The sequence below is a fragment of the Schistocerca cancellata genome, chromosome 9 (genome assembly GCF_023864275.1).
Source record: "Schistocerca cancellata isolate TAMUIC-IGC-003103 chromosome 9, iqSchCanc2.1, whole genome shotgun sequence".
NCBI classification, from domain to species: domain Eukaryota; kingdom Metazoa; phylum Arthropoda; class Insecta; order Orthoptera; family Acrididae; genus Schistocerca; species Schistocerca cancellata.
The window spans coordinates 179,115,751-179,141,563 of record NC_064634.1 but is presented as its reverse complement, the minus strand read 5'-3'; the positions used below and the strand labels follow the sequence as shown (position 1 = coordinate 179,141,563).

Genomic DNA, 25,813 nt, shown 5'->3' with positions numbered 1-25,813 from the left:
TCCTTCTATTATAACTATATATATATATATATATATATATATATATATATATATATATATATATATATATATACACTCGCACACACACACATATCCATCCACACATATACAGACACAAGCAGACATATTTAAAGACGTTTTTACGTATATTTTTCCTTCATGGAATGTTTCCTTCTATATATATATATATATATATATATATATATATATATATATATATATATATATATATATATAGAAGGAAACATTCCATGAAGGAAAAATATACGTAAAAACGTCTTTAAATATGTCTGCTTGTGTCTGTATATGTGTGGATGGATATGTGTGTGTGTGCGAGTGTATACCCGTCCTTTTTTCCTTCGTGGAATGTTTCCTTCTATTATAACCATATCATTAATTTGAACCCAACAATTACGTTTGTTATTGTCGCCTTTGCATTTCGAAATCTTTCCTGTCGTCTTATTCCTCTTTATTTTCTCTTTCTGTTTTTACCAGTAGTTTCACCTTGTATTCACCTTCCCCTTTTACCGTAATCTACTATACAATTTTATCCCGCCTATATATGCTCAACAATACGTAACCCACTTCCCAACCATAACCAAAAAATTTTTATTTTCCGCTTTCAACACTACCGCTGCTATAACATCCACCGTTTCTAGTTCAATAACAGCTGCTTTCACGTATTTAACAACCATTTCGGCTAGTTCTAATAACTTTAACTTTATTTCCACTTCCGTTTTTCGCACATCACTGATCATTTTAGCCGCTCCCCACAGGTTTTAACGTCATTATTTCTACAATTGTTAGCCCCATTTTCGTAATCTTTCACCACAACACCACTCCTTTAATACGTTTTTTCGAAATTTTCTCGAAATTTTCCCGAATTTCTCCGTCCTTTAACGTGATTTAGCGGCAACACAACCACCTAACCTTTTTGCACATCGCTGTCTACCAACCCAAGTTCACCACAGGATCAACTTAACCAACACTTTTTCGCATTTTTTCATACCAGATCTCCAATTGCTTTCTAGTTCACCTTCATCTCTCCCCATATATTTCTATCTTTCTTTTTCATTTCAACCTTATGTTAAACTTTCCACCTTCTAATACCATGTCACCCTCACAACACCCCCACAACGACCCCATTAAGTTTTATTTACATTCCCTCCGCAAACATGCCTTCACCCTAGCCAGATTACGCTCACATATTTTATTTTCTCAGGCTTGTCTGACATTTGGCATAACCCCCAAAGGCCTCACACTTGAAGTTCCCATCTCTGGCTGCAACCCTTCTTTCCATCAGTCCCTATACCAGTTCCAAACTGAACAATCCATTGCCCTCACCCACCTAATCCTTCACCTACACATCGACTCAGCCAATGAACACACCCGTCAACTCCTATCCTTAATAAAAGTCCTCAATCTTTCCTCTCCCACATCCACACCAGCTATTCAGAGCATCCTCCTACAGGCCAACCGCCAATTAGAAGAGCACGCCACCCTTCACCTCAAAAAACTATCCAATCTCCTGGTTTCCCACCTCCGGAAAGGCAACTCACTCACCCTTCACAACCTTTCCAGCAAACCTCAACCACCTCTCATTGCACACAAACCCAGTCTCTCCCATCTACTCAATCTCCCACTTCCAGCTCCACTCCCTCCAAAACCTCAAAATTCCGATCAACACAATCTGGCACCACAACACCCTAGTTCAGTAGTTAACCTTTCCTCCAAACCTCTCTCCCAATCCGAAACCTCTGTCCTATCCAAAGGCCTCACCTTCAGCCCCACTCCCAGATTCAACCAAACAGCCCTCGTCAAAGATTTACTGTCCTACACTCGTACTCTCTGCTGGAAGTATCACTTTGCCACGAAGAAAAATGATCCCAATCCTACCCCTAATGATCCAACTCCCCAAGACACTATCCAAATTGAACCCTGCCTGGAACAGTTCCGTCCTCCGTCACAGCGGGACCCACCTCCTCTTCCTCAAAATCACCCTCTCCAAACCTTCCAGGAATTTCTGACTTCCAGCCTTGCCTCTCAATCCTTCTTAAAAAACCTTAATCCTACTCCCAACATCACCACTGCTGAAGCCCAGGCTATCCGTGATCTGAAGGCTGACCGGTCCATCGTCATTCTTCCGGCGGACAAGGGTTCCACGGCCGTGGTACTTGATCGTCGGGAGTATGTGGCTGAGGGACTGCGTCAGCTTTCAGACAACACCACATACAAAGTTTGCCAAGGTAATCCCATTCCTGATGTCCAGGCAGAGCTTCAAGGAATCCTCAGAACCTTAGGCCCCCTACAAAACCTTTCACCTGACTCCATCAACCTCCTGACCCCACCGACACCCCGCACCCCTACCTTCTACCTTCTTCCTAAAATTCACAAACCCAATCATCCCGGCCGCCCCATTGTAGCTGGTTACCAAGCCCCCACAGAACGGTTGCCTCGTCAGGAAAGAGGCAACCGTTGGTTGCGAAAGCTAGATTTTGTGTGTATGTTTGTGTTTGTTTGTGTGTCTATCGACATGCCAGCACTTTTGTTTGGTAAGTCTCATCATCTTTCTTTTTAAATATATTTTTCCCACGTGGAATGTTTCCCTCTATTATATTCATATCATTAATTTGAACCCAACAATCACGTTTGTTATTGTTATTGTTATTGTCACTGTTACATTTCGTAGTCTTTTCTGTCATCTTATTTCCTCCTTCTGTTTTTGCCAGCAGTTTTACTTTCTATTCACCTTCTCCTTTTTTTACCGTAATCCAGTATACAATTTTATCCCGCCGATATATACTCAATAATACGTAACCCACTTCCAAACCATAACCAAAATTTTTTTTTCCGCTTTCAACACTACCGCTGCTATAAAATCCACCGTTTCCAGTTCACAAACAGTTCCTTTCAGCTATTAAACAACCTTTTCGGCTAGTTTTAATACATTTTGCTTTATTTCCAGTTCCGTTTTTCTCACATCATCGATCATTTTTAGCCGCTTCCCACAGGTTTTAACGTCATTATTTCTTCATCAGACAATTGTTGCTTCATTTCCATAATCTGCCACCACCAAACCACCCTTTTAATACATCCTCACGTAGTTTTTTCGAAATTTTCCCGTATTTCTCCACCCTTTAACGTGTTTTGGCGGCACTAACCTTTATGCACATCATTATCTACCTACACAAGTTCACCACAGGATCAACATAGCCCAGCTCTAACCAACCCTTTTTCGCCTTTTTTCACACCAGATCTCCTCCCTCTTTCCTGACGAGGCAACCGTTGGTTGCGAAAGCTAGATTTTGTGTGTATGTTTGTGTTTGTTTGTGTGTCTATCGGCCTGCCAGCGCTTTTGTTTGGTAAGTCTCATCATCTTTCTTTTTAAATATATTTTTCCCACGTGGAATGTTTCCCTCTATTATATTCATATCATTAATTTGAACCCAACAATCACGTTTGTTATTGTTATTGTTATTGTCACTGTTACATTTCGTAGTCTTTTCTGTCATCTTATTTCCTCCTTCTGTTTTTGCCAGCAGTTTTACTTTCTATTCACCTTCTCCTTTTTTTACCGTAATCCAGTATACAATTTTATCCCGCCGATATATACTCAATAATACGTAACCCACTTCCAAACCATAACCAAAATTTTTTTTTTCCGCTTTCAACACTACCGCTGCTATAAAATCCACCGTTTCCAGTTCACAAACAGTTCCTTTCAGCTATTAAACAACCTTTTCGGCTAGTTTTAATATATTTTGCTTTATTTCCAGTTCCGTTTTTCTCACATCATCGATCATTTTTAGCCGCTTCCCACAGGTTTTAACGTCATTATTTCTTCATCAGACAATTGTTGCTTCATTTCCATAATCTGCCACCACCAAACCACCCTTTTAATACATCCTCACGTAGTTTTTTCGAAATTTTCCCGTATTTCTCCACCCTTTAACGTGTTTTGGCGGCACTAACCTTTATGCACATCATTATCTACCTACACAAGTTCACCACAGGATCAACATAGCCCAGCTCTAACCAACCCTTTTTCGCCTTTTTTCACACCAGATCTCCTCCCTCTTTCCTGACGAGGCAACCGTTGGTTGCGAAAGCTAGATTTTGTGTGTATGTTTGTGTTTGTTTGTGTGTCTATCGGCCTGCCAGCGCTTTTGTTTGGTAAGTCTCATCATCTTTCTTTTTAAATATATTTTTCCCACGTGGAATGTTTCCCTCTATTATATTCATATCATTAATTTGAACCCAACAATCACGTTTGTTATTGTTATTGTTATTGTCACTGTTACATTTCGTAGTCTTTTCTGTCATCTTATTTCCTCCTTCTGTTTTTGCCAGCAGTTTTACTTTCTATTCACCTTCTCCTTTTTTTACCGTAATCCAGTATACAATTTTATCCCGCCGATATATACTCAATAATACGTAACCCACTTCCAAACCATAACCAAAATTTTTTTTTTCCGCTTTCAACACTACCGCTGCTATAAAATCCACCGTTTCCAGTTCACAAACAGTTCCTTTCAGCTATTAAACAACCTTTTCGGCTAGTTTTAATATATTTTGCTTTATTTCCAGTTCCGTTTTTCTCACATCATCGATCATTTTTAGCCGCTTCCCACAGGTTTTAACGTCATTATTTCTTCATCAGACAATTGTTGCTTCATTTCCATAATCTGCCACCACCAAACCACCCTTTTAATACATCCTCACGTAGTTTTTTCGAAATTTTCCCGTATTTCTCCACCCTTTAACGTGTTTTGGCGGCACTAACCTTTATGCACATCATTATCTACCTACACAAGTTCACCACAGGATCAACATAGCCCAGCTCTAACCAACCCTTTTTCGCCTTTTTTCACACCAGATCTCCTCCCTCTTTCCTGACGAGGCAACCGTTGGTTGCGAAAGCTAGATTTTGTGTGTATGTTTGTGTTTGTTTGTGTGTCTATCGACCTGCCAGCGCTTTTGTTTGGTAAGTCTCATCATCTTTCTTTTTAAATATATTTTTCCCACGTGGAATGTTTCCCTCTATTATATATATATATATATATATATATATATATAGAGAGAGAGAGAGAGAGAGGGAGGGAGGGAAACATTCCATGTGGGAAAAATATATCTAAAAACAAAGATGATGTAACTTACCAAACGAAAGAGATGGTACATTGATAGAGACACAAAGAAACACAAACACACACACAAAATTCAAGCTTTCACAACCCACCGTTGCTTCATCAGAAAAGAGCGAAGGAGAGGGAAAGACAAAAGGATGTGGGTTTTAAGGAAGAGGGTAAGGAGTTATTCCAATCCTGGGAGCAGAAAGACTTACCTTAGGGGGAAAAACGACATATGTAAAGGCAATTACCCGCCAATGAAGTAAGGCAGTTTAACATCATCACATACAATTGTTAAAAAGGATTCAGAAATAGTTTACGAAAACTGCTTCCTAATTGATATGTTCCATTTGCGTAATTGGAAGTTCAGTCATTCATCACGGAAGACACTATGCAAGAGACTGACAATTAATAACTACATGTATTGATGAATTTAAAAAAGAAATAACAACAAACATTTAAAATGAATTGCCTCTTGGTAAGGTATACAGTATAAGATGAAGATGCAAAAAGCTACACACGTGACAAGAAATACATACTCTGCATTGGACTGCAGCCAAAGATTAAAAGCTTCCACTAGAAGTAGCTAACAGCAAAGTCACTGCTGTCAACACCTAAACATCCAGGGAAAAAGTAAATGGACAGAGAGAAATCAGGCTAAAACATTTGTCTTGTCTGATGAAATGATGACTATCATTTTCTGTAGAAAAGGAAAGGAATCAAAATAATGATTTTTTATAGAGCTGTCACCTACTGCAGAGAATGTGGGAAAAAGTACTACCCTAAAGTCAACATACATACATGTATATTTACTAACAAAGAACGATTAATGTCACAGAAATACTGGGATCTACTGTTACTGCGATAACGTGTCATAAATAATGAAGTGATTTAGAGTCACCTTTAAAACCTTCAGGAAGGGTGGGGGGAGAAGGGATTAAACTTAAATTTTTACATGAGGTCATTAGTTCTTCTAACTGAAGTCGTCCAATCTATTGATCATCCATCAATACTGTTCTATAGTAAATCGACAAAATAAAGAGAAATTGTTTTAACAAGCAAAGTATCTTCAAGGTAAAGCCTTAAACTAGCTAATATACACAATGAGCAAATATTTTTAAAAGTGTCTGTACAAATAATGAATCATTACCTGATCTCCAGATAGTCATATTTACAACTGCCTGCCTCCAGCTCAAAGTCTGTGACATTTAACATAATCTGCTGACCAACTGGAATGGAGATGATCCAAGTGCAGTCCTGACCAGGAAGATAATTTTGTGGATATCGTGGGGACTGGATAGCACCCATTGTTGAATGGAAAGTGTGACCACATGCTGCAAAGTAATGTAAATATTTGCTGAATGTAGTCCAAAGACACAACTATCTGAGAATAAACTTTTATACTAAAATGAATCACACATGAGCTATGGCTTGTATTATTAAAATTTATTTTCCTTTTTCAAGATAATCAATGACAAAGAACCTGTTTTGAACTCAGAGCATTCTGCCCATACCTCCTATGAGAGACAAAATCAAATTTGTCTATTTTGGCATAGATTCCAAACACTGCTTTGACAGACATTCTATTTGTGGTGTGAAGCAGTAGATCAATGGCACATGGATAGTAACAAGTCAGTACACTAAGTCAGTTAGATTATTTTCAGAATGGACTGAACAGTGTCAAAAAATCTATTTTTGCTTTAGATTTTGATCATGATTCAACAGATAAGACACTCACCAACCTCAAAGCTTCTTCATAATTACAGATTCACACGAAATTAATGTACCATAGTCTTTTTTTTTATACGACTATGCAATCAGCTATTTCATATACTTTTACTTGCATAACATCAATTGGGAACATCCACACATGGCTATCTTTAACAGGAATTGCATGTATGAATTCAACCACTCATTTTTTAACTGTTGAAACTAAAGGAGATTTGTAAATGTGTGCCAACCTTGGATGAATAAAATGTCAAAACAAAAGGCTTTTGATGGGACCATTTTCCAGTTTATCCACTCAAGCAAAACACATGCAACACCATATAAAGAAAAGCTTTTCTTAGGATCAATATGATATATGACTTATGGGAAATACAATAAGGTCTGGTTCCACCCTCCTACTTTGACAAGTGACATCATTTTACAAATAATCAAAAAAACAGGACATACTAAATCATCTAGAATACACAGATTATAAACTGGTATCGAATAGTTCAGTTGACCTACATAGCTCAAATGAAGACAGCAACATCAAACATTCCCTTCATGAAAACAAGAAGATAATAAAAAAATTACAAGGGTTGGAACTTTATTAGTGAAAACTAATTATTTGCAACTCGTACAAAATAGATACGTGTTTCAAAGCTTTACTGACCTTCGAAGTAGTCACCACCATTGTGTATAACCCATTGCTAGTGATGTGGAAGTTGTAGGATACTCTTAGCAGTGCCAGTTGTGCTGACAGTTCGAGTGGTGCGGTCTATTGCCCGACGCGTTTGTAGCAGTTCTGAAGCAAGTGCCGTGAATTGTTTCCTTCAGTTTAGAAATTGAGTTGAACTCACGAGGGCATAAGTCAGGGGAATGCAGCAGGTGGTATAGCACTTAGCAGCCCCATCAGTCAAACAAATCAGTGACAGCTTGCACTGTATGTGCTTGAGCATTATCCTGCAAAAAAGCTGGTCGTCGGTTGTGTTCCAAAAATGAACAGAATAGAGACAGAAGTGATGACACTTTCTGCAGGACCTGACCATCATTTTGCAGGACAATGCCCAAGCACGTACAGTGCAGGCTGTTACTGATTTGTTTGACTGATGGAGCTGCTAAGTGCTATACCACCTATGGCACTGCCCTGACTTAAGCCCTTGTAAGTTCAACTCGATTTCTAAACTGAAGGAAACACTTCATAGCATTCGCTTCAGAACTGCTACAAATTTGTCAGGCAATAGATCGCGCCGCTCAAACAGTCAACACAACTGGCATTGCTAAGAGTATCCTACGACTTCCACATTGCTGGGAATGGGTTATACACAATGCTGGTGACTACTTTGAAGGTCAGTAAAATGTGGAAATATGTATCTATTTTATACGAGCTTTAAGTAAATAGTTGCCATTATTTAAGTTCCAACCCTAGTAAGTTTTTTATTATCTTATTGTTTTCATAAAGGGAATGTTTGATGTCACTGTCTTCATTTGAGCTATGGGTCAAAGGAATTATTCAATACCAGTTTTTTACACACACACACACACACACACACACACACACACACACACACACACACACAAATTTGTACAGAATAAACCGAATATAGAAGTACAAAAATCACACAATTGGAATGGAATACTTGACAAATTATTGCAAATGATTGGACACCATTACTAAAAACAAAACCAGAAACAGAAATGTCTACAACAAGAGTATGTTTCCCTCTTACCTCAAAATGCAAACTTTGAGTACACTGAGCTTACATGAGTTGACACAACATAACACATTTACGTCATGAGTGAAAGCCAACAAAGGGAACTGCAGCTTATGCTAGACCTACATAGCTCAAAGGAATACGGCAATAGCTGTCACAGAGCCGCAAAAGACTGACATGATTGACAACTAACAAAAACAAATTCCTGCACACTAAACTGACTCTAAAATAAAATGATAAAAAAAATCATACAGTTGGAATTGATTCTTTGCTTGACCTCTACAGCACAAATGAAAACAGGGATACCATACACACACCCAGTTTGATTCAAATGTTTTGCTGTACATACGAAGCTCATACAAAGAGAGGGGTACTAGACACACCTGCACAAAGCAACAACAAACTGAATAATAACCAAGACAAATTATTAGAAAATTGCAAAAATATATATATAAAAAAAATCACAAGGTACGCTGAACGAAACAGTGATAACAGGTACCTCCAAACCTTTCCCCAAAACCAACGACATGAACGAAAATTGCACAAATGAAAATCTCTAAATACACTAGAAAAATATTGCTCAATTGCAACTGATTGCTTTGCTTGACATATATAAACTAAATGAAAACAGCTATAATACACACCCTCAGAATATAACATACAAAAATACCTAAAGAAATAAAAAAAAATCCCCAGAATAAACTGAAAGAAAAAAACATAAATAAAAAACTAAAATTGCATTATAAACAAAAATCAACAAGTCAATAACCATAAGGGAAAAGAATTAACAAATAAATACCTAAGACTGCATCCCACCAAATTAAATCATTATTACATACCACATAACGAAAACACACATACACTACAAGTGTGACCCATCACTAACAACAAGAAGACACATAGAAGAACGTAGATGTCAAAATGCAGTGCCTCAATGAGATCGCAGTAAAAGAAAAAAAAAGCTAAGTATTTGTAAAACACAAATTAAAAATAACATTTCTACTTGTTTCACTCATGACCATTTGAGCTATGCACTTAGAACCTGGCTAACTAACACCTTCAACAAACTTGCCACATTACAAAAATAGACCAATAATTGTAGAAAGCAACATTATAATTATAATGACTAATCACTTAACCCACAACAATTTAGCTTTTGCTGTTAAGTTCTTGCATTTCTTTACCCTTGGAAATCATGTGTAATACAGAAAGAAACAAACAATTTATGAAGAAAAAAAATTGCTATTTGTTTCTCTGTCAACAATTTAAGCTGTGCTCCCAGGTTCCACCCAAACCACACCCTCATACATCACTACATCATGATATAGTTGGAATAAAAAGCACAGTTAACAAACAGCTTAGATTACACTACAAACTAAGACAACCACAGACAACATTTTGTATCAGGCTTACATCCTTCACAATGTAAATTAATGATATTGTACAGGATATCATGAGTCAGACTGGATGGGTGAAATCAGACTGTGATGTTGGCCTGACTTATGTTATAACAGAATAAAATTTCAATAACATCACTGCCATCTCTGTGTGAGGCTTTGAAATATGTATAAATTTGTCCTCCACATTCTTAAAAACTACTTCACATTTATGTGCTGACAGCTTTTCCCACTGCAGTAATTATATGTCCATAGAGGCAGGGTAAATCTGCAATATCTGTTACTCAATAAACACAAATTACACACTTTACAGTGATACATGCGAGTGAATAATTTTTCAGATATGAACAAGTATAATAATTACCTCCTTGTTAATTATTACTTTTTCATTTAACTTTCATTAATGCAAAGAAAATTGTTATAAAAACAAAAATGTGATCAAATTACTTGTCTCCACAGTGCTTTTTACTCAACAATATAAGTTGTAAAAACATTAAATTATCTATTTATATGTACAAGACACTATTAATCCAAGCATTAGTATAAAGCTCCATTTGATGATCATTTTCACACAAAATACTAAACAATGTACATCAGTAGCTTCATTAATGGTCTACAAATATTTTGTCCACAAACATCTTCATTTGCCTATTTGGTGTTTCTTGTAGTACAGAGCCTGCCAAAAGTTTCTGAACTGAACAGACTGGATCATAACATTAATAAAGTGTTAACACATAATATATCAATTGAAAAACAAGAAAAGAAGATAGATAAAATTAAAGGCTAACTGTTGCGTACTTACTTGTTGAAATGTCTATTTGATTGTAATGTGCACTAAATCCTTGGTAATTAATGCTATGATCAGACTGAAACACAACAGTCATTACATTTCCTATGGTGACCAACACTGGTGGAAGTCGTTCACCACAGAACCTGTTATGAAAATAAAAAGTATTGCAAATTTACAGTCCAGTCAGTAGAACATCAAAATATCAGATGTTTTGAAATGACCATTATGAACACCATGCAGTAGTAACTTCTCTCAACTTCTTAAATGCATCCAAAAAAATTTAACTGACAAGACAGACAAATTCTATATAGGATTTTAGAGGAATTGAGCGTTGACAGAAAAATGAGGGAAATTGTGAAACAAACCCTGAAAGACTCGAACTTAGTAGTTAGGTTTTTAGAAGAAATCTCTGAGTCCTTCAAAATAAAGAAAGGGGTCAGGCAAGGAGATGGATTATTTACATTTCTTTCAAATATCACCTTGAAGAAAATAATGAAAACCCGGGAAGATGTTCTGAAGTTGAAAAAATAAATAGAATACACTTTGGGAAAAAAAGGAAAAAAATGGAATTCATGTGTTTGGCTTCTGCCAATGACCTTGCCCTTTTAGCTAGAAACTGGAAGGATGCACAAAGAATGCTGGAAATCTTGCATAAAATTGCTGGCAAAATGGGTTTTGAAGTCTCGTATAAAAAGCTGGAATATATGGAACACTGACACCAAGAGGAGAAGTACCTGTAGGTAAAATATAGGAAGGTTAGAAGGACAGATGAATTCAATGGAGAATGGATCCAAAACAATGGACTGCATAAGAGGAAGTCAAAGGAAGAGCCAGAAAATTAGACCTTGCTTACAACTAACACAGAATAGGTACAAGAAGATATCAGGGACTATAATTCAGTTATAAAACTATAAGGACTCTTTGCTTTAAGAGTATAATGTCCTTTCTCATGCATAAAGTTGATGATTTCACATTGCCTAGTGCATAAAAAATGTCGTGTGACTAGGGCCTCCTGTTGGGTAGATGGTTTACGGGGTGCAAGTCTTTCGATTTGACGCCACTTCTGCGACTTGTGCGTCAATGGGAATAAAATGATGATGATTAGGACAACACAACACCCAGTCGCTGAGCAGAGAAAATCTCCAACCCAGCCGGGAATCAAACTCAGGCCCTTAGGACTGACATTCTGTCATGCTGATCACTCAGCTACCGAGGGCAGACACCTAGTGCACTGAAGTACTAAAGCCTCTCTTCCATCATTGAACTTGAAATGCAGTCAGTCTCAAGACTAAAAAGTGTTGTTTTTACCTTCTTTTGCGCGATCACTGCCAAACCATTCTCCTTTTTTTAGCTTCTGTAATTGCAGCTATTAAACTATCTATGAAACCAAACAATATATCCACACAGTGACTTTGAGCATCTACATGTTTCAACCTAGAATCAGATTTGTGTTAGATCTTGCTTTTCTTGATGATAAGTCCTTCTTATGTTTCATCATCTTTGAAAGTCAGCACAGACTATTACAGTTTCAAAACATGTTTCTAGAAAATACAACTGGAATTTCTTTAATGACTAGGACTGCAGGTTCACAACTACTGTACTATTCCTCTTGAGATTTTTATTGTTTACTTGTGATAGAGATTGGATGCAACTTGCCATCAGCTGGAGATTTATGTTATAAAACAGCTGCAAAACCAAAGTAGCACTAAGCAGTATAGCCTACTTATATTTTATTGGTGATGTATACATATTACGTTTCTGTACTTTGTCTTTTGTTAATGTATACCACGACTTGTCCACACACCTGAACGTTCCTTTCTCAATGGACTCTATGGAACATGATTAGTGAATGAATGAAGATACCATGCAGTAAATTGGAAAATCATTTTACCTGATTATTTGGATCAATGGAAGTAATTTCTGATTGACTCCAATTCCTATATTAAATGTGCATTGTCTTGGTCATACGATCTAGGGAACAAGGCTTCACAAATGTCTGATTAGTGAGGAGTGACTGTGTCTGAAGCAGACATGCAGTGCAATCAATATTTGTTGCTTATACTATCCTTAGATGTTGAGGAGTAATACTTAGAATTCTGAACAAGTTTTAAGTTCCAGGCTGCATCAGTAGATATGATGAGCACAAAGAAGTTTATATTTTCAATTTCCCATCTGCTGAAAATATGCTTATTAAGTGGATATCCATGACTGAGAGTGATAATTTACATTCCTGTGCTAAGTACATCCATTTTCAATAAAAGTATGTGACAGCTAAATGTTTGATTCAAAGCACAACTTTCAGCGGAGAAGGTACACTACATTTTTTGTCATTTTTTATTTGTGGCATTTTCAGTTTCTCATAAATATTGTGGGAAATGCATACAACAGATAGGAAAACTAACTATAAGCAATGCCTCCACTTGGAAAAACAGCTACCACCTACAAACTTCCTATATGCCCTTCTTATCTCTGCAAAGCAACACCAATTAATCAGTTGCCAGGCATCAAATGAATAAATTCTTGATTCATTTATTGGAAGTTTTGAGTTTTTTTATTGAGTAACATCACATTTAGCAGTAGATTTGTCAAAATTCATTCTATCAAACAATGTCAACATTTCATCATTTCTTATAATAATGTCTGTAAACTGGAAAATGAGAAATTACTTAGATTACTAAACAAAATAAAATTGAAAACAGTTTTATAACGGTGTATTTTACACAGAGACAATAAAAGGGACTAAAAATAATGTTAGTTACTAGTTTTGCTGATCCCTGCAAGAAGTTACCACTTTTGGTTGGTTGCATTTGTGCCAACTGGGTTCACACCAAACAGCATATACTGTAAGTGTAGTGAGTCTGTTTCTACCTGCTATCATTTGTGACCTATTTTGATCTGAAATACATTCACTTTGAGACAAGATAAGAGGTTAGTAAATTCAAATAAGTTAATTTGTTGATTAAGGGGCAGTTAGTGTGGATCAATGTCGGATGGAGGAGTGAACTAAGTTATACTGCTATTTCTCCCCAGCTCATGCCTCTTCTTTACACCGACCATACATTCCAGATTGTGGGTTATGTCAGACAGTGTCACAGTCCATATTCGAGCCACAGCGCCCAGAGATAATGGTCATGTATGTGTGTTTTGTTTTTCCAAAGAAAGCCTTTTTTGTTTGAAAGCTTAAAAATTTTGCAATCTTTCCATTGTGCCTGTCTGTGGCTCAATGCTCTCTCTAAGTGCTGAGTAACAATCTATCCTTTTCATAATACTGTTGCGTTCTTTGTACAAGGGTTGCAACTTTAAGAGTGGCATCTATTTAATTACAGCTGGTACAAAATGGATACATGTTTCAAAGTTTTACTGACCTTCAAAGTAGTCACTGGCATTGTTTATAACCCATTGCCACTGACGTCAAAGTCATAGGATACTCTTAGCAGTGCCAGTTGTGTTGACATTTTGAGTGGTGTGGTCTACTGCCTGACAAATTTGTAGCAGAATGAGATTTTCACTCTGCAGCAGAGTGTATGCTGATATGAAACTTCCTGGCAGATTAAAACTGTGTGCCCGACCGAGACTCGAACTCGGGACCTTTGCCTTTCGCGGGCAAGTGCTCTACCAACTGAGCTACCGAAGCACGACTCACGCCCGGTACTCACAGCTTTACTTCTGCCAGTACCTCGTCTCCTACCTTCCAAACTTTACAGAGGCTCTCCTGCGAACCTTGCAGAACTAGCACTCCTGAAAGAAAGGATATTGCGGAGACATGGCTTAGCCACAGCCTGGGGGATGTTTCCAGAATGAGATTTTCACTCTGCAGCACAGTGTATGCTGATATGAAACTTCCTGGCAGATTAAAACTGTGTGCCCGACCGAGACTCGAACTCGGGACCCGGACCCGAGTTTGAGTCTCGGTCGGGCACACAGTTTTAATCTGCCAGGAAGTTTCAAATTTGTAGCAGTTCTGAAGTGAATTCCATGAAGTGTTTCCTTCAGTTTACAAATCGAGTTGAACTTACAAGGACTTAAGTCAGGGGAGTGCAGTAGGTGGTATAGCACTTAGCAGCCCCATCACTCAAACAAACCAGTAACAGCTTGCATTGTATGTGCTTGAGAATTGTCCTGCAAAATGATGGTCAGGTCCTGCAGAAAGTGTCATCACTTCTGTCTCTATGCTGTCCATTTTTGGAACACAAGCTATGACCAGCTGCACCTGTTGAGCTAGTGCAGTTGCCATTCACTACCCCACAAGCGAACACAATTGTGCCTGTCACTGACAGCACTGCGTGTTTGTCAACATTACTCGCCAATGAGGGATTACTTACGCATCGACGATTTCCGATATTTACTTCAGGAGGGAAAAGAACACATCCTCTGGTCTTTATCAGAGCATTTCAAAATGTTTTACCTCATACCTGGACCGAAGCCCATAAATTTAGATTTGTTGTTGGATACACACAGGTTGATGTTCTGCTATGGGCTATGGACATGGTGGAACATTTTCACTATTATGAACAGTTTGAGAGGGCATTTCTGGATAAGTATTGGTCTGAGGCCATACAAGAGAGACTCAGACGTGAAGTAATCAACCCAACTCCATTCAATAGTAAGTACGGAATCTTAAGGACCTATTTCGAAAAATATTTGAATAAAACCAGCCACTGAACGAACCTTGTATCTCAAGTAGACGTGATGAAAATTTTAAAGAGCCATTTTCCTGCCCACATTAGGGAAAACTCATTACCATCCTTGAAAACGACACCGAATACTTTCTATCTGTACTGGACAATAGATTTAATATATGACAAGAGACTGGTACAACCGAAGCCTGTTAATGCGCCGATAGCGACACACTAATTTACAGACCAATAAGTAAACAATGGATTCGCAGTACAACACGGATGGCAAACTTAGCCCACCCAAACCTATGGTAATGGTAACGTTAATCACAGTGGCAATGGAGAAATCTGTAAATACAAAGGTGGATATAAAAGAAATTGGCAAAAATTTAGCAAAAACATTTACACTGGGTGAGTAGCGTATGGCCAGCTTGTACAATATGTACAGACACAAGCTTTTGGCAATAATCAGCCAATCACTTGGCAAGTGCCAAACAATAACATACAACTGAATAACCCTCTACCAGCAGAATTTGGCAAGCAAAGTGGCACACATATGCCGAATAACAAGCAGAGGCGAAGAGAATTTCAACTGAGAGCCTATCAGGACACTAATTGGTGTAACCAAGCACCAAGGGTCAACATAGTAGAAGTTATGCCTAACCTAGAGGTCAATGTCACCGCAATGCCAGAAAACCTGAACCAGTCACGGCAGGCCTCCGTTCTGTGACCTTGGAGGGGAGTGGAGCTGCAAGCTTGATTGAGATCTGCTTTATCATATATGATTATGATGATGATGCAAGAGATGATCTGTATCAAGATAATGAGGGTACATGGAAAAACTGGACAGAGGACAAGATACAAGCTACTATTAAAGCCAAAATATTTGACCTTGATGTACCCATTGTGCCTGACACAGGTGCTACGACTAATTTGATGTCACAGGGATTCTTTCAAGAACTGAAGAAACATGGACGTGTGCCTACATTGCCAGTGCAAAATCACAGCATACAAACTGCCACTGGTCAGAAATTGAAAGGAGTCAAGATACAAGCCTTAGTTCCCATACAATAAGGACAGTTTTATGTACAAAGCAGTTTTTTGATAGTAGAAAAATTAATAGTTGATTGTTTAATCGGTATGGATTCTTGAATGGAACATAATACAACCATCATTTTCCTGTTCTTGTAGTCCCATCTTGGCTGCGAGTAAGCCAGATTGCGAGAAGCGCTTGGTCCTTGACACGTGTAATATTAATAGGACCATTTTACCTGTACGAACACATCCAGACAATTTAGAGGAACAGCTTTTGAAATTCCATAATGGTAAATTTCTTACTATAACTGAGCTCCGGTCTTCATATTGGCAAATAAAGCTACATGAAGAAAGTTGGAAGTATACCGCCTTTGTATGTGGGGGCAGGAGCTTCGAATTTCAAGTATTACGGCTTGGATTGAATGTAAGTGCAGGTGTATTAATCTCTGCACTTGACAGAGTGCTAGGGCCCGAACTTTTGAGTAAGGTACCATTATTCCGAATATGGAGTAACAGTAAACATCAAGAAAACTAATTTTGGACAAGAAAACATAAAATGTTTAGGACACAAAATCTCTTCAGAAGGCATACTGCCAGATCCTAAAAAACTTGATGCCATTAGGAACTGCCTTATTCTGCAAAACAAGAAACAGTTAAAGGCATACTTAAGCTTAGTGTAATTTTTCAGGAAATTCATCCCCAACCAACTTATTAACAGTGATGCTTTATTCAATCTTCTCCAGTAAAACAGACCTTGGGTACGGAACAAGCAATATCAAACTGATTTTGAACCTTATTAAATGTTAATATTTTATCTTAATCAGACATGAAAAATGATTCTTGTTTAGGCACCGACGTGTCTTTTCACTGTCTGGGTGCTTGCCTTTTTCAACTGGCAGAAGAAGAAGGAAATCTCATCCCTAAAGGAATTAGCTTTGCCAGTCGCACCTTATCTGAAGCTGAACATTCATACTGAGTCACGGAATTAGAGTGCTTGGCTGTAACTTGGACCTTTAAGAAGTTTGAATATTTCCTTTGGGGTATGCCCACAAAAGTGTACGGTGACCATCGGTCCCTATCGTTTTTGTTAACTTGCAAATTGCTGCACCGATGGATAGAAAGGTGGTGTGTGTATCTTCAGAATTCGATTTTGAGATAGTATACATAATAGCTGATGCTCTTTCTCAACTAACACAAGGCTTAGAGAAATTCAAGTATCTTTTACAGCAGGAAGGTGAAATAAGAGCTATGTTGATGGTGGACAAAACACTCTGACCATACTATGCCCACATGTGCAAACCTATTGAGCAATTACAGCAGGAAGACACACGCAGGAGTAAGGTAAGAGCAAAACGTGCACATAACGATGATCAAAAATTTAAAAAAAGTTTTTCACTACTCACAAAGGTGTTTTGTTCCATAGGAAACCTCCTGAACAAGAGAAATGGCACCTGTGTTTTCCAGAGGAATATGTGCATGATTTTATCTTATACACACACAATACTTGGGGCCATTATGGCACTTCAGCATGTACTGATAAAATAGCTAAATACTGTTATTTCCCCTACCATAGACAAAGAGTACTACAAGTGGTAAGAAAGTGTATTGTTTGCCAGAAAGCAAAACACAGGGCATAAGGTGTTACTTAGAACACATCCCATATCCACAAAAATTGGAAAACTGTACCATTAGTGGCAATTACTACACATCGGACCATACATAATTCCCAAAATCCCCTACACAGGAGCATACAGATTGGCACATGTGAGCACAGGTAAAGACAAGGGCCTTTACCCACACAAAGACTTGAGAATGTTTATATACTTAAGAAGAGGTGTGTACCCTCTAAGCTGTACATATGTATAGCAAAATTAGATTTAGGATGCTAGAAAATCACATTCCAGAAACTATGTTGTTAGTTGATAAGGAAAATTTTTGTTTAGGTTTTTTCTTATATGTCAAATGCATAAATGATAAGGTAAGCGGATGTAACAAGGAGGAATTTTACTTTTATGTATCTAGAGACGACAATACTTTAAACACAATGCTTCACCTTGTGTGTAGCCCAGTTGTAAATTAATAAATGAACTTGTGAAACACATGGTAGCGCGCACTGCAATACACAACTCACCGCAACGTTAGTAGTAACAGAGCGACGCAGCACATGCACATTGGGGAGAAAGCTAGTCAACAAACTGCAAACGTGTGTGCACCAGACAGACAGCTGAAGGTGTTGGAACACCAAGAACAAACCCTACAAGCTACAGCCAGTACTAAACTGCAAAATAGAAAATTAATGGGGTGTCTATACGACAACTACAACTATCTACACAACACACACAGGCAGCTAAGGGATTATATATATGGAAGGGAAATCCTAAACTGCGAAATTTACTGAAGTTACATTACTACATACATTATATCTATATGTTTACAAATTTAAGTATTGAAAGTACATGCACTAATTATAATGAAGGAGCCAGGAAACCATTGCTGCAGGTAAACAAGCAAGTACACTATAGTTGACAAGCTGAATAAGAGATCGCATCATACCTACAATACACTTTATCTTTCAGGTTTATAATGTAAGTAGACACACACACACACACACACATGACACTGAATGAATTTGTGATAGCACGATTGCACACTAAAGTAAATGACCACATGGTTGAATACATGAAAGAGGTGTTAGTGACCGTCGAGCCACTGTACACTTAACTATGAATATTTAGTTTTAAGTTAGTATTAATTTTTTTCTTCTAGGAAACGATGCATCGATGTTTGTTACTTATATAAACACTATTTTACACTCATTGTACATGACATGTAGTATTGATGATACACCTCTGTATACCTCTGCATATGAAATGGTTATCCTTTATATGATGAACATAACAAGTAAATACTGAGGTGCACTTTAAACACTGAACAAGTAATCGATACGAACGGTATCTTCAGGTTTATGTAGTGTTTATAAACAACAAACTATTTTGTTCTTGGGAACACAGTTAAGACCAGCAACGAGAAGTAACTGAGTACATAAATGTTTTTCCATGAAATTTCTTTAATTCTTTGAACTTGATAAATATTCTCTGATAAGAAGTCACTGTACATTGAAGTGAAGTGTATGTCAATTTATGCCACAAAGGAAAAGCAAATCTATGACTGTATGGATATTATGTAAAGAGTGTACAACCAAATAAGAGCAAAAAGTGTGCTCATGTAATTGGAACTCAACAGTGTAACAAAATAATAATTTAACAAAATGTACTAAACAAAATGACAATCAGACTGTAATGTATATAAGCAACAATACTGGTATGTCAGCAAATAAATAGGATAAGTTTATTTTTGTAGTTTTATTTATTTTTTGTTGTTATGTGTATAGTATAGTAAGTGGCAAGGACACTACAAAAACTTTGTGTAATGCAACGGTATGAAAGACGTTCAAAAACAAAGAGCAAAAACATATGAAACCTACCTGCAAAGTGTTAAGTGTGCCTGTGAGATATGTAGGTGTGGGCATGATGAACTAAAAACTATGACAATTCTTCATAAAAATATGAATTTTTTGTGCTCAGCAATGTCGTAGATGCAGCAAGAAACTTACCATGTCGGCTGATGCACAGTTGGTATCCCTACTGAATAAGTGTGAGTGACAATGTGAATTACTTTCCTCAGGCCGCTAATATGGAAATGAGTTGTCAGCGCATCCAAGATTTCACAAAGAATCATGCTGCTGAACATGAGCTTCACGAATTTGTGCAGTGAGGACGATGTGGATGCATGATACTGACTTTGTATTAAACACGTGAAACCAAGCTGGAGAGATAGCGGACAGTGAACTGTGCATGTATGCTTCGCAAGCTAAACACAGGACAGATACTGAGTGACAATAATGGGACTATGCACTTACAGCAAGCGCTTTGTTAGGAAGGAGAACTTATGTATGTATGTGTTAAGGGAGCTGACATGCCTATATTGTCATCTTTTGTGAGAACTAAATCTCTCCAGTCCTTTTTCTTCACACTTCTTCCTTTCCCTTCAACTTTTCTGCCAGAAGAAGGAGCCATTCTGAAAGCTTGTAGAAGTTAAACCTTTTCGTGTGTGTGCTACTGCTACTGCTTGGTGAGTAGATTCTTTTTTTGCTTTTTTTTTTTTTTTAAATCCATTTACAAGACGTAAATATCATAATTTTGGTAACTTTGACAATGTTATGTAAAAGATGATAAAATGAAATCGGTGCATACAAAACTTCAGTGCTGTGACATTCACAATTTTATGTATGATAGAACATAACTGATAGAAAAACCTGAATTTGCATTAACAATAAAAAATACAATTCTCAGTAAATTTATTTATATAACACGGAGCACCATAGGTAAATTTAGTGTCTAGTATTTATCATTTACTGAAGCAGAGTTAGTATGATTTCATCAGAAAGTAAGTTATCACTTGTGGCATAGTCTCAAATTCATGACATCAATTCTGAACTGTAAGACTTTGTTTTCTTGTTGGTGTCTAGCTGTCTAGATGACGGTGTTCTGTCTAAAGTAAGCAAATGCTTCATTTTAAGTATTAATTGAAACAGTGGCAGGTTAAGAGCAAGACAAGGAGCAGCAGCTTTTTTCAAAGTATCTAATGTTTTTGAACACAAACAAACAAACAAACATAAAGTTATCTAGGAGTAATTACCATTATTAATACTGTCACTAATCAAAACTGGTTGTTATTTTACTTTACAGAAGTTGCCTGTGGTGGCTGTTTCTGCCATTAGTGCTTAATTTCACTCAATACGAATCCCTGAAGATTCTCTTTTAAAACGGGATTTGCAGATCAAAATACGCAAATGAATGGAATCGTTTGTAGGACTGTTCAGTAACAATTTGCCCTGTATCTTGTGTTAATTAAGTAATAAGTGTTTCCCATAGAACAGTTTTCAGATAAACTACAAATTACTTCAATTTAATTTTATCAAGTGGATTGGTTATGCATTAATTCAGTATACAGTTCTCTTATCTAGCTGCAGCAACCGCCCCCCCCCCCCCCTCAAAATGATGAAACTAGTAATTTACAAGTATGGTTATATAGTTATTACTATTAAATATACTTTTTGGAAGAGTCGTATTAACTCACTGGATCATCATGTAGATTAGGAACAGGAGTGGAGCTACAAGAGGCTCCCAATTTCACATTCCCCATTCTGAGTTTACATCTATTTCTACCTCTATACATTGCTGACCAGACACAGAAGTGCACAATAGCAAAATATCTTGTTCTTATTTGCCAACACTTGCAGGCCATGTTCTGTGAATTATTAAGCATAATTTTCAGACTGATTGTTTAAACCTCTTAAACTTGCTTCATTGGCGGTCATATGTAATGAAGAATGTTTCATAATTGTACGATTCCCCAAGGACTGTTGCCAGAATTTACTTTTCTCTCTGCATCTACACAAATTGCTGTCAAGTACAACAATTTACAGTGTAAATATATGTAATGAACCAAATGAAAATCCTGCTCTTTACCTGCCCATATTTGAGGCACCAAATGAGGAATTATCATATACTTCAATATAATCAAAGTCACAGTCCTCATCAAATCCTTCTTCCAATGCAAACGAATCCCATGTAAGTTGGATAGATTTCCCTGGCGGTGCTGCAAGAATCCATCGGCAGGTTTGTCCAGGTGAATAAGAATTTGGATATCGTGGAGATTCAAATGTTCCATTGGATCCTTTCAGGATGCCACCACATCCTGCAAAATTAATGTCATAATACATATACCAGGAAGAATTTTGTACTTTAGTAAAAAATGCAATATAATGAAGAAAGCCTAAAATATTATTAAAATATATGCTACATATAAATCACAGAGATACAAGTAAGTTATTACAAGTTTCTGAACTGCAATGGCATATATTTGATGCAGTACTAGTATGAGGCCTGCTCAAAAAATTCCAGGATATTTGTAATTTGGCTCCAATGGTGTGTTTGAGCAAAATGCGATTGGTATCCTTGCACATGCTTGTGTTTAATGTGTAGCTGCTAGAAGTTTCATTGTTGTGTGTCTGTTAGTTATTGTTCAGTGCTGTATTGAGTAGTACGCTGTGCCCCACCAGTTTGCGAATTTCAAGATGGCAGAGTTAGAGGAGCAACATTTCTGCATTAAATTTTGCATAAAACTCAGGAAAACCTTTGCAGAGACACAACAAATGATGCAAGAAGTCTGCAATGATGAGGGCCTATGCCATAGTTGACATTATGAATGGTTCACACAGTTTAAAAATTGCTGGACAGAAATTAAAGATGACCTTCCAAACTAGGTAGGAGACGAGGTACTGGCAGAAGTAAAGCTGTGAGTACCGGGCGTGAGTCGTGCTTCGGTAGCTCAGTTGGTAGAGCACTTGCCCGCGAAAGGCAAAGGTCCCGAGTTCGAGTCTCGGTCGGGCACACAGTTTTAATCTGCCAGGAAGTTTCATATCAGCGCACACTCCGCTGCAGAGTGAAAATCTCATTCTGGAAACATCCCCCAGGCTGTTGCTAAGCCATGTCTCCGCAATATCCTTTCTTTCAGGAGTGCTAGTTCTGCAAGTTTCGCAGGAGAGCTTCTGTAAAGTTTGGAAGGTAGGAGACGAGGTACTGGCAGAAGTAAAGCTGTGAGACCGGGTGTGAGTCGTGCTTCGGTAGCTCAGTTGGTAGAGCACTTGCCCGCGAAAGGCAAAGGTCCCGAGTTCGAGTCTCGGTCGGGCACACAGTTTTAATCTGCCAGGAAGTTTCATATCAGCGCACACTCCGCTGCAGAGTGAAAATCTCATTCTGGAAAAGCTTACTTGTTTAGCAGTCTTTTTGTTGCACCTCTCTGCAACTCAACATTTCCACTATACGGTGAGTTTCATAATATTGTCAGAACTATCCTTCATATTGTCTGCACTAGGACATTCTACAAGACCCTTACCGACAGTTTAAAATGACGGCTCTTTGAAAAGGTTCTTCTAAAACTGCTAATAATCACACATGACTATTCATAAAGTCATGAATGTGAACTGTTTATTGCAATTTTTAGCTGAGGTAAAACTTATGTCAGAACTGTAGGACAGATGCTGAAATGTTTAGAATTGAATTTCTGAAGAAATTATTGTGTTTCAGCTACGTGTAACGAGACACTATATTGGAAGCGAGCATCACTATCCACAATTATTTCAAATTTTTTTTTCACGTGATTATTGCTGTACCTGGTCTATTTTACTATGTGTCACTCTCTTGTAATTTTCACTTTCTTAGTTATTATCTTTGTTGTAAAAGTAACAGTCCTCAGGAGAACAAAAGCAGATGTTTGTTTACAATTTCATGTATGGGACAATAAGGGCAAAGATATTTCATCATTAGTTATGATGATGAGTGCTGATTGTAACATACACATAATATATCAAGTGTCTATTGGCAGAACATCTAAACACTGAGTCTCCTGTCTCCATGTAAGATGTAGAGGTATCCACTAGTTTCAAACTACACAAGCACAAAGACTATTGAAATAATAACACTATTCTAGGACACTATATTGGAAAGTAAAGTTAGACTCTTATACTACTATTTTCTGGAGGAAAATGGATCTTCATAGTACTGACAATCAACAAAAATATCAATTTCAGTAAATCCTCTCCTGTATAAATTTGGTGAGCTGATGCAAAACCACAACCATGTAAAAATATCTACAACTGTAATGTTCAAATCACTGACTCATACCCAAATCCACTTCGAAACAGAAAACATCATCAAATACACATATTCCCTTTTAATTTCATGGCTGGTAATTCCTACTAAACACTATAAAGGTAGTTACAATGGATATCATTTTAACATATACGATAAACATTTAAAGAACACACACAAACACTATAAATTCAATTGGATTCCTGGATCACTCATCTTTGTTGGATGTGTGAGAGTGGACCATTATCTGTCTGGGTGTTGTTAATATTTCTAGAGTGAACCCAACAATGTCTGATGAAGTATGAAGTGAGACAGTTACTGAGTGACTGTACCTCACACACATTTAACTGGAGACTAGCCTGGCAAATTGCTACGTCAATAAGACGTTTCTGGCTACATCACTGAGATTGTCCAAAATAACAGGACAGAGTTGGACTTCAATGAGAGAAGGTAGAGTCTATAGTACCTATTACTTGCCTGTAGTAAATATTACTGTTAAATGTACTCACAATTCATTGTAACTGACATGTTACTATGCACTGACACTGCACCACAGCAGACATACGTCTGTTCGCTATAATGCTCACACTGGTAATGCAGTTGTAACACTGACATAAAGTAATTTAGAGAAACAATGGCATATCCTCTTCAAAATACCTTTGCCAGTATTTAAACATGGCATCTCTCCAACTACAATCCAGTGCCCCGCTATAACATCAAATCAACTGGTGAAGAGAGTTTGTGGTCCAGTAAAGTACTATGGATCCCTCCTCTCTCTGTGGTTAAAGGAGTATATATACATAGGAAGAGACAGATTGCTATTTAACATGAAGAAGACATGTCAAGTTGCAGTTTGGCATGATTAAAAGACATTCACTTGTAGCTTTTGGCCACAGCCTTCATCAATAAAGAGTGACGTACTCACCACATTCACGCCGCGCGTGCGCACACACACACACACACACACACACACACACACACACACACAAAAGCAAGCACACCTCATGTACACATGACTTCCAACTCCAGCATCTTGGGCCGGAATGCAACTTCATGTAGGATGCAAGCAGCAGTCTAGAGGAAGTGGGGAATGGGAAGGGGAAAGGGAAGGGGAAGGGATAATAGTGTACAGTGTACAGGTATGCAGCGACTCCAACAGTTATAGTGTCAGTAGGTTGTGGGGCAGGGGAGTGGAGAAAAAAGGAACAAAATATGAGAGGAGTGGGAAAAGACAGATGAGTGTGTTGGTAGGGGGCTGCAAATAAATACGGTGGGAGATGGTAGGACATAGGTGGTAGAAACTGTTGGGTGGAGCATATGGGGACAATACGTTGCTGTAGGTTGAATCAAGGTAATCATCGGAATGGAGAATGTCTTGTTAGGATATGTCCCATCTGTACAGTTCATAAAAGTTGGTGGTGGAAGGAAGGATCCAAATTGCTTGGTTAGTGAAGTAGCCATTGGAATCCAGTGAGTTATGTTCAGCGGCATGTTGTGCCACAAGGTGGTCTACTTTGCTCTTGGCTACAGATTCGCAGTGCCCGTTCATTCTGGTGGACAGCTAGTTAGTAGTCATACCAATATAAAAAGCTGTGCAATGAGTGCTGCAGAGTTGGTAAATGACGTGGCTGCTTTCACAGGTGGCCGCCCCCTGATGGGGTGGGATAAACCTGTGACAAGACTGGTATAGGAAGTGCTAGTTGGGTGTACTG

General features: G+C 37.8%; 1 protein-coding gene across 1 annotated transcript in view; it reads right to left on the bottom strand.

Annotated features, from left to right (window-relative positions):
• The window catches only part of LOC126100451 (cubilin), a 771,806-nt gene that overhangs the window by 577,669 nt on the left and 168,324 nt on the right, over window positions 1-25,813 (bottom strand). Inside the window, exons 19-21 of the mRNA XM_049911056.1 lie at window positions 21,918-22,146; window positions 10,748-10,878; window positions 6,277-6,460 (exon numbers count right to left, since the gene is read on the bottom strand). Coding sequence (XP_049767013.1) covers window positions 6,277-6,460; window positions 10,748-10,878; window positions 21,918-22,146 — 544 coding nt within the window. The remainder of the gene's footprint in view (window positions 1-6,276; window positions 6,461-10,747; window positions 10,879-21,917; window positions 22,147-25,813) is intronic.